General features: G+C 35.5%; 1 protein-coding gene across 1 annotated transcript in view; it reads right to left on the reverse strand.

Annotated features, from left to right (window-relative positions):
- Positions 1-9663, reverse strand: part of RYR3 (ryanodine receptor 3) — a gene marked incomplete at its 5' end in the record, with an annotated part of 224891 nt that extends 215228 nt beyond the window's left edge. The window contains one exon of the mRNA XM_080618062.1: positions 9613-9663. Coding sequence (XP_080474188.1) covers positions 9613-9663 — 51 coding nt within the window. The remainder of the gene's footprint in view (positions 1-9612) is intronic.
- Positions 9664-11397: the final 1734 nt, after the last annotated feature.

Genomic DNA, 11397 nt, shown 5'->3' on the forward strand with positions numbered 1-11397 from the left:
TTTCATGAACACATTATACAGTTATGCAATTATATGTTTCATTTTCTAAACAATACTAGAAACATTCTACTGATGTCACACATTACCTATAACAGAATATCACCACTATCATCTTTTGGCCTTTTTTTTTTTTTTTTTTTTCTTGAAGATTTTGGCACCCCTCCCCCCCAAAACCTTTTTTTATGTTGTAGTGGGCATATTTCACCCTTTAGACTGTTCTGATTTATGATTCTATATGTTCTTCATATTGGCAAGGATAGGAAAGGTCATATTACCACTCTAACTGGCAAGCTAAGCCTTATATACAGGCCCCTATTTAGACAATGGTGTTATTTAAGCCTAAGGTCAACCTTGAGAGAGGCTGACTTGGGAAGATCCCTGGCAAATAAAAATGTGTAAGTCTTTCTAACAAAACCAAACTTTGATCATGAAATGAAAATTACATGCTCAAAATGAATCTAGAATCTTCCGTACCATCAAGCTTCCTGAATTTCACTTTAATCACAAAGACTGTACTTCCTAATTCAGCTTCTCTCAAAGCAGTTTTCTCAACAAGGTACCAGTGGATACAACTTTACAGCTTATTGCTTACACAGCTGTATGATAAGAAATAGGAACTCTACTCTGGTTAACATTAAAAGGTCATTAATGACAGCTTCTGTAACTTACCTTCATTAGGCTAGCTAGCACATTCACGACTCATCAAATTGTGGCATTTCAAAGCAAAATTGACTAATAGGCTGAATAATAAAACTATTTTATCTTCTCATAAAATTCTCTTCCTTAACAAAGGAAAATATTTACATTATCAATACAGTTTCTTAAGTGGAAACCTGTATTTGCAGGTGATAATCTATTTTTTACCTCCTTGAGGAAATTCCAAATTTTGTAACAACTTAATGATTAGTATGCGTTTTATCCTGGAAGAACAATCTGACTGTTTAAGCAATATTTACAATGACACATCAAGTTGTTTTAGACCTCACCACTAGTTTCTGTCTAGCTGGTTTAGTAGCTGCTATGTGCTGCCCTTAAACAATCCTAAGAGCATACCATAGAGAAGAGCTGCGCATAGAGGAGAATGGGACCAAAATACCTAACTGAAACAATTCTGAAACTCAGGCTGATTTGCTTGAGTAAAGCAAGCAGCTCTCCATCAAACCAAGTTTGATATACTAAGCTCTTACTATTTCACACATTAAACTGAAGTAACGATGGGAGAATGTTCACATCACTGGTGAAGATTATATAATCAGACATCCTATACCCTTCTCCAGTAACACCATTATATTCATTTCTATGAAACAAACTTTGGCCAGTCCAGTAAGTTTATCTTTTCAGTGCTGCATAAAAGTGTTGCTTCAAAACTACAAGAGTAGAAAATCAGTCCTACAGTAGTTGCTGAATTTTCCTTCTCTTGTAAAACACAACATTATATTAACACATATTACTGAAACTTCTTTTTGTAAGTCCTATCATATTTGATTTCATTATGTAAAAAGCAACCAAATCTTCCATCTGCATAAAAATCAAAGTATTGAAGAGAGTTTTAAGAACTGCTAGAAGTACAACCATTATAAACATAGACATACATAAATGCAGTATAGTAAGTAAACTCTCAACATTTTTGAAAGCTCACATTTTTTGTTACATTGTGTAAAAATAAATAAATAGATAAATATGCATGTATGCAGTTGAAATGCCTTAGTGATTCAGCCATCAGAAGCACTAGTCACCATGAGCCATTCCCTGTAACTTCACCTATACCATGTTACCTACAACTATTTCCAGGGATAGTAATAAAGTAACTAAAATAAATGAAGATGATGAAGGCTGAATTAAAAATTATTCAGGCAGGACTATCTCCAAGAGATCTGCAAAACTTTACAAAGAAAGCAAGTAAGGAGTTTGAGATACAGTCTACAGCAACTCACACAGAAAATGTTTAGGGTCTGCAAATTTGAAAGTTACTATTATTCTATGCATTTTAAAAACCACACTCCTTATTAATTGCAATGTACATAAATGCGCATAAGATAAAAATGCAAATTTTTAAATGAAGGTTTGACATATATTATAAATAGAATCACTTCCCATACATAGTAACTGATCCATACATAGTAACTTCCCATGCATAGTAACTGATCAGGAAATCAAATCTTATTAATCCCCATTAACACTTTATCCTGTGATGGTCAACATATATGCAGCAAAGAATATTTGTTCTGTAAATGTTCTTCACAAAAAGGTTTTCCAGTGGCAACAAATGCAGGCATGACATTCATGATCAGACTGAGGTCTTCCAAACTGTAAAGTCTACCTTTCCCACCTTTGGCTACACATGAACTATAAAGTCTACTGATTCTGATCTTTTGGAAAGTGCAATAGAAATGGATATGCATTTCAGAAGAAGGTTATGCTAGTTGCATGGAGTATATAATACTGACAGTTTGGGAAGGTTTTTTCTTTTTTTTTTTTTTTTTTTTTTGTTTGGTTTGTTTTTTTGTTTTGGTTTTGTTTTGTGTTTTTGTTTTGTTTTTTTTTTAATCAAAATGTTAAGTGACGGCACTGACTGCATCAACATTTTTACACATTATCAAACAGCTTCTGAATTCTACTAACTATTGACATTAAATATCCTTAATATGCACCAGGTGTACAGGTCTTCTGGGCATCCTCCATATACAGAAAAGATGAGACAATATAGTTGAACTTCAGGGAGAGTCTTGGGAGATAGAAGTCATTTGGCCTTAAGCATTTTAGTGACTCATCCAAGGCTTTTTAGTATATATTCTAAGCTTGAGTATCCTTGTACTCCCGCTTGTACATGGTACTGCTGATGCAATTTGAAAGCATATTAAATCTTCAGTGTTTAAATTAGTTCCGCATCTTCTGCTAAACAGTTGTTTCAAGTCACCAAGTTGAAACTCTATTGTTTGTACAAGTGATTTATAAAGGATTTTATTTCAGTTACAGTTCTTTCATCTTATGTTGCTATTGGAGAGAATTAAAGTTGTTTCAGTTGGGTAAAGGGAAGTTGATTTTCTAGTACAAGGTACTGGAGAACCCAGTTAAATGCCAAAGTAGCTGAAATGCTCAAGACTGACAGAGATGTTTGTTGTGGACTAAAAACAGCTCAGGCGTGTGCTGACTACTCATCTTACTGAGGAACTAGCACTTGCTTATTTGGATAAAAGCCCAGTAGAAGGAACAAACCTGATGTTACTACTGAATATTTCACCTTATGTTGTTGTTGTCTCTGCCATTGCTTGCACTGATTGAAGCTGCCACTCCCCACTACAGACATGAAGTGCCAGAAAAGGGCACTGGAAACGCGAGCTTATCTGACTGACAGACTGGCCATCAGCTCCTATTTACAGCTGAACCACACCTGTTAAGACAGAGCTTGACTGACAGCAGGTGCACAATGGCTGACAAGCACAGCCAGTGAGATGATAATTTTACTGTCTATAGAAGTCTGTATTTATTATATATCTGCACTATTATGATGTGCCATTTGCAAAATCCTTATTTCATGAAAGAAGTCAATAAACACATGACTTTAAAACTAGTGTCCTGTTATTGAAATAAATACATTCTAAATATCTAGATGATAAATTTCCTTTCTTATCCTCCCTGCCCACCACTCTGGTTTAGTTTTTGGAATCTGTATCTAATGCACCTGGCAGCATTTTGGCTGTCTGGTCACAGCACTGCCATGGGAACTGAGAAAGAAGCAATATTCACAGCTGGATTTCAATATGAATCATACCCAGTTAGCATGGCAGGGGATTAGAAATAAGGCACAGAGATCAGGCAACCCACTTGCTGCATTCTACAAAAATGTTGGAACATTACTAGCAAACTTGCTGTTTATTATCAAAGATATTAATCCCCCTTCAGACACCACAAAGCAGAGCTTGACCAGAGGACGGATCCCCACAACAGCCACAAGTAGGGCTAAGAGAAAATAGGCAAATGTATGCTTGTATTATTATGGCTTGGTCTCAAATCCTATTAAAAAGGCTTTTAACTCAATAACATTGGAAGGTTGAAGACATGAAGAACTTTGCTTGATTATAACAAATTTGATATTATTTCACCAGACCTGAATTGACACCAATACCCAAAAAAAACCCCAAAACTGAGAAAGAAAAAATAAAGGAAAATAAACTGACAAGGAATTCGTTGTATCTATTTTAGGAGTTAAAGGGATCATGACTATATTCAATCTTGCAACGTTTTGTAACAATACACTGTATCCTATTGTGATACATGCAGTGATTTCTTTTTGAAATAGCATTTTTTTTTTTTTAGTTTAAGCTGTAGAAAGAAACAGGGGTAAAGCATGATGCTGAGTTCATGTAGTGCAATGTTGCTTCGTGTAACTGGTGTAGACTGGGCTAATATGAAGCAGCTTAAAAAAGCAGAACTCATTACATATAATTACATGTCTTGTATATATCTCATGTATATGTATATATAATGTGTATACATACATCATATATATATATACACTATCATTACCTATAATACAACATGCAATGTTGTACAATGTATCTATGAACATTTGTGCTCTATGTCCTTGAAGGAAAAAATAGATTTACAGTTTATTCTATAAATCCATGCTAAACAAAATGTAAGGAAGGTATCAGGGAAACAGCCCAAACAACATATGATCTCCAACAGCAGCAGCCTGTAATGTCAAGACCTTTAGAAGTGTGTCCCTAAGTCAGCTATCTTCATTTTGATAGGGAGAAATAAGCATTCTCCTCTAATAATGATTTAGGTCTTCACTGTCCAACTGCTATATCTGTAAAACTCTATTTGCCTTTTCTCCTTTCTGCCACCCTTACCTGATACAGCCTTTCCAGACACTATCACCTAGCAAATGCTTTTTTCCCAGTCTTTTTAGTATATAGCTACCTGCAAGCACTCTTTGTGCCTTATTATCCTTCAGTTTCTACCATGTAAGTCATACTTAATTTTATGAACTTATTCTGAGTTGAGTTGCTTAGAACTTGTAGTTTCCTTCTTTGTAAATAACATTGCTTTATTTCATTTCACCCATTGTATTGCCAGCTTTTACTCCCTGCATGTGCTCTCAACTTTGTGAATAGGTTTGCCCAGTTTGTCACTACATGCAAAACAGAGAGCTCATGCTCAATCTTTGCCTAGGACTATTTCCTTGCTGAAGGTCTGTGTAATATTGTAAATTACATTTACAGTACGACAAATTTTTGAGTGCATCATACGATACACGGATAAACATTTAATTAAAAAAAAAAAAAAAAAACAAACAAAAAAAAACACATAAAAATCAACACTTAATCAACTCCCAGGACATACCAGTTCTCAGAAGCAACTCAAGTTTTATATAACATTATTCTTCCTTTCTTTTTACCCTTTTCCTAAAAGAAATTCATTGACTAATGGACAACTACTGTATCATGAATTTCATGATACAGTCATTTCAGTAACAGAAGACAAAATGTCCTTATTAATTTGAAAACAATACCATGGATCACACTCAGCTGTTCAAGAAGCATGCAGAACTTGTGCCAGCTCTCTTAAAAGAGGCTTCAGGAAAATTCCACTGATTTAAGCTTAAGGCATTCCTTACCCTTTGTGACTTTCACTATATACAAATTTCTGTATCTCTTTATATAATCTCATACACAACTCACTGAGAACATATTCCATACTTTCCCAGGTTTTAATTAACCACCGCTAAAACTTTCTTCCCAGAAATATCATCCATTATTTTCTGACATTTGGACATTTGTCCAATACAATTGTTTGCAAGTATTTATCTGGTGAGCATTACTTAGCAGATATTTGTACTGTACTGAATCAAGCCATAGAGATCTGTGCTACAGAATATCTGTGTGCAGTTAGTAGTATAACTATTAGATATTAAGTTGGACTGTTAAGGACTACTTATGTTAATGTTTCCACTTCAGACATTCTTTGTTATGTCACTAGGGATACACCACCAGTGACCTAAATGAGCAAAAGTCAAAGAAGAATCAATTGTTAGAGGCCTTTGTCATTCAGAGAAATGAATTTGCAACCAGTTGGGGAGTCACACAGACACATGCACACACGCTAATTAATACCCATACACACCAACACACACTGTTCAGATCCATGGAAAACAAGACAAAACTTTGACTAACATGTTATGAGCCATCTCAAAAAAAAAAAAAAAAAAAAGTATTAAAATAAGTGGAAATACTTTCCATTAATACAATACATTTCAAAAAAAGTAACAAAGCAATACACCTATTAACTAATGTTACCATCATAATTAAGACTCTTAAGATGGTAAACAACTTTGACATGCTTCCTTACAAGAACATTTAAACTGATTCTATGCTTTGAGCAGGGTGTGACCTCCCCCAGCCCCCATTCATGCTCTCTGATAGCAAGTGAATATATAGGTATTTCTGATGAAGGAAGACAAAAGCTATCGGCTCTAAGGCATTGCCTAATTTTTTATTAATTCAGCAGTAGTCAGAATCACAGAGATCTTGGGAATAAGTTCCAGAGAGACAAGGACTTTGTCAACTTGTCACAATAGTAGAGTCCCAGTAGCTAGGAAAGGCTTGAACGAGAATGCTTTACACTCATATATCCACATTGCCAAGGGTAACAGGGCCCCCTCTATATCCCTCAGCATGTTATTTCAAAACAGCAACGGTTAACTTACTTGTTCTCACCTAAATCTGCATAAACATTACCTTCATTAATATCTCATGTATTCATACCTTAGGAAGGGGTAACAAACAAATGATAGGGCAAAGCAGACAACTACTAAAAGTAGACCAAACATTACCAGGGCAGGAAATAAAAGATAGCAGTATTGCATATTACACACATATAACAAGTGCTTTGCTTCTCCCTTCCATACACAATATGCAAGTGGGAACACATACATTGAATATCCAGGGTCAAATCCAAATGAAAACCATCAACTAGAAAACTAGAGAAACAATTCAAACATTACCACAGAAACAAAAACCAAGATTTCATAACTAAGACAAAGCAGCAAGGTAGCAGTGTAAGTAAAAACTGTTTATTTGTATTCACGCTGAACTTACAAAGTCAGGGAAAAATTAATAAAGGAAATTACACTTTATTAATAACACCTTCCTTTAAATGCTATCATTGTTCATAAAGACTTCACACAAGAACTAAGATTTACTTGAAATGATCACTGAAGACATACTACTACTACAAAAATGATGACAATGAAAGTGGTATCTTCTCTCTGTAATTTATTCTTTAGGTCTTTGTCATTTTCATTGCTGTCAAATTAATAAATGTGAGGAATGCCTTGGGAACAGTGATATAGTGAAAAGCCTTCCATCAAAGTTTATAAAGTTTGCTGCTTCCTAAAAGCAAATACAGGTACCACTTTTATGTGTTACTGAGCTTCCAGCCTTTCTATATAAGCAGAAAGCTGAAAAATGGCATTTTAAATCCAGAAGAAGAAACACTTCATAGCCAACAAAAAATGGGGGACAAATGCAAAGTTTTCCTTTAAGGAAGCAAAAATTAATTTTACTAGGCTTTTAAGAGTTAATTGTCTTGCTCCTTCAAAAAATACTGAAAGATATTTTTGAATCTTATTTTATACCTCACCAAGAAAGAGTTATCTTTAAGAGCCTAAAACATTCTTCGGTCTACAGACGCAAAAATAAGGAGTATGCAGATCAAGAATTTCAAAGGAAGATTCTGCTATACAAGCCTGGGAAACATTCCCTAGCAAGCCAAATTCCCAGAAAACATTTCATCTGGAGAAGATCCTGACTGATCAACAATTTCACTGAAAAAGTTGTAAAGTTGTAAAAATGTACTGTACTTCATATTTGTATGTACAAACTTTTTAAGCAACAATAAAAGCTCTAAGCACTAACTACTGAAAGCTTAACATCACTGTAGCTCTCAATACCTAATAAATCATTCCTTTCTCCATATATTGCAAAACAACAATTGATCCGTTCTTCACAAAGGTGAAAGAACTTATAATGGGAAAGAGACAGTAGTAATTGATATGATTGTTCACAGCAAGGAGAAGCTGGGACTTCAATGACAGAAATCTAGTCAATTTTTTTCCCCTCTAAAAGATTTCCTAGCACCAAGTAGAAGGAACACATCTGCATAGTCTCACTTTTGCTGTTCCCATTTTTGATCCCCTCCTCTATTTAGTGCTTTATTTCACCTGTTGGGAAGAAGTGCTATAGAGCTCTTCTAGAAAGAATGGGTCACAGCAGCAGAAATTGCCATCTCATGTAGCACATACATCTACATAGCTATCTACAAATAGGCAAAGCTTATCCCTTCATCACTGAGGAAGACTGTTCAGTCAAGGCAACATCTTAAAAAGTGAAAGGATGAAGGACATTTAAAGCCCTTGTCTCCTAAAGGCTGAGTAACCTACTGAATTATGTAATACAGGTACCTCTAAAAAGTGAAGTTAAGGGATGTTGGAAAGAACACTTTGTTGTAACTATCCATTTCTCTTCCCTCCCTGAAATTCTCCTAGGCTTAAAGGTGCTAATGACACTTCATCACACCTAAACAATCTACATAAGCAGCAGCAACCATCACCACCCTCCAACCTTTAATTCCCAGAAATATATATTCCCAGCCTCTCAGAAATGAGCCTTGGAATTTTCTATTTTGGACACTTAGCATGTTGTATTTTAGAGACTCATCCTTTTAAAGTTGTATCAACTCTAGAGGATTCTGCTTCTGGAACATTATTTGTAATAAATGAAAAGGAAAGGTAGCATGTAGCAGTTTTTTCATGCTAGTTACACAACAACAAACTCTTAGTCATGCAGGGTAAAAATAATGAGAGACACAAGATGACACATGAAAAAGATCCTACCCTCTTCCCAAAAATTAATGCATGATCACTACTTGCTTAAAAGTCCAAATCAGTTGTCATACTAGATTTGCTTAAAGCTTTAGGAAAGAATGGTGTGAGGGCTCTTTATAGCAACTTACACCAGGCAAAGACTATTTCACTAATTAACACCCCTTCCCAAAGAAATCCTTATCTCCTTTTAAAATAAGCTTCTTTTAAGCAGAGAAGAGACCCCAAACATTTGCAAAGCCTCAACTTCAACATCTGTTAGTATTCCCTACACACAAGTGTGCATTCTGTGTTTATCAGAAGAGGTCACCAAAGGCTTGCTTGGTTTATTCATCATTTTAAGGCTCTCCTATCTGCAAAGCTTCTGTTAATGCCAGTGAAATCTAACCTAGACAGAAGTTTCAGAGGTCAGATATTTGGCATGCTACATTTAGAAACCCAAGTACAAAGTTGACGAGGACGCTTCAAACACAGGGGATTACAGCGGAAATAGGTCTCCTTGTACCAAACTGGCTATTGAGCAAATTCAGGGAAGAACACACTGAGACTGCTTGATGCTATTAAAGCTCATATTCTTGCTTTATTTTTTCCCACTGACTAAATCAATTCTCCCATTTGGCAAAGCTCAGCACAGAAATAACACTTCATTTTTAATACAACAGGAAAGGAACAGACATGAGACATAAAATCATGTATTACATGACCTATAAAAAGCAGATACTTACAGTTCGTAGGAACTGTATTTCATCCTCTCCTCCTTCACCCCCTTCAGCCATGGCTCTTGAGGAGTCAGCTCTGCTGTGACTCTGATCGCCTCCACCGTCAGCTCACTGCGCTCTGTACAGCTCCTCTTCTCCTATCAGTATTAGCATATAGCTAATCCACAGCCATATAGGGAGCTCAGCTAACTCCACTGCACTGCAGACTGTCAGTCAACCCCCTCACTGCCAGAGCCAACTGCGCTGCTTTCCCAGCTCATAACAAGCAATTCTTTCCCTTTTCTCTCTATCCTGGAGGCAAAAAACCCCTACTGTTAAGGTACTGCAGGAAGCATTATATGCATCACTAGGTGTTGATTTTTCCCCAGATACTGTCTGGTCAAAACAGCAGTAGTGGTGAAGTGTTAATGAAAACGGAGCTCCCACTTCCATTTTCACAGATCAAGATACCCAATTTTGCACTGAAATGTATCAAATTCAGCAACTCTAAACCTCCTGATTTGTGCAGCAAGGGGATGTAAATCAGATGATCACAGAACAAGCTGATTCTGTCAGAAGATATTTTCAGCCTGCTTACAATAACTTCCATTTCTTGCTTCTCTGCATAAGCAGCTGCAAATCTGATTTCCAAGATGACTTAATCATCTGAACCTACTATGTATAGTCATTTGTGCTATTATAAATGTTATTTATATATATATGCCAAGGACTGCAGGGCTTTCATTTGTACCTTTTTAGAACTGCACCTGGAAGTCTCTCCATTTTTCTTTGTTTGATATTCAGCTTTACAAAGTAGCTTGTGCATTGTTTTGGGACACAATTTCCTGCCCTAATAAGCAAAATATTTTAGTTAGAGTTCATCTTTTTAAATTGTCAAGTGAACTTGCAAAACCTTTTCATAGCACTTCTATACCTTAGAGTTTTGTTCTGCTAGGTATTATGCCCATATATTTAATGAGAAAAATATTCAACTGCTACAGCATAATGAAATGCATATCTCCTCAGGACATAGCTAGTTTTTTTCCAGGACTTCCCCACTGCTCCAAGATTGAGATTTGGCTGTTTATGGAACCACACTTAATCAAAAGTTTCATCTACACAAAGTATAATGCCTTGTATTTCTAATTTTTTAACACGAAGCTGTCTTTTTTTTTTTTTTTTTTTTTTTTTTTTAATTTACTTAATCTATGATTGAAAGAAAATGACATCAGGTCACTGCAGTAAATCTATCCAAAATGATCACATACAACACACAGTGTATATATATACACACTGACTCTGCTTTAATGGAGATGACTGCAAGGTGCAGCATTTTGCTGTGAGAGTCGCACAGGTCAAATAATCTGAATTCGGACAACTATGTGTTTTTTTTTTATGAAACCCTATTTAAGCCACTTAATTGTAAATCTACAATTTTATGTTTTTGCTTCTAAATACATTCTAGACAGACTCTGGTATTTTAAAGAAGAATTCGTCTACAAGTTAAATATAAGGAAAACTTTTCTGCTTTCAGCACAAACAACACGCTACTTGCTTATTCTCCAAAATAAGCTCTTTCCTCTTACTAAAGGATTCAGGCTGACATGAGTTCTTGATTCTAGGTTAGCTTTTGGCAGGCTTCATAGCTGCTGCTGCCAAACAATAACTCAGAATTTTTATAGTGGCAGCAGTCTCACAATAAAATAGTAACATGAATTTTACAGAAGGAACTAAATAATCATCCTGCTGTAAAAAAAAGAATATCTAAATTTAAACCAGTTTTTGATATAGGCATTTTACCTTTCTGAAGCT

The sequence above is a fragment of the Psittacula echo genome (genome assembly GCF_963264785.1).
Source record: "Psittacula echo genome assembly, chromosome: 5".
Taxonomy (NCBI): domain Eukaryota; kingdom Metazoa; phylum Chordata; class Aves; order Psittaciformes; family Psittacidae; genus Psittacula; species Psittacula echo.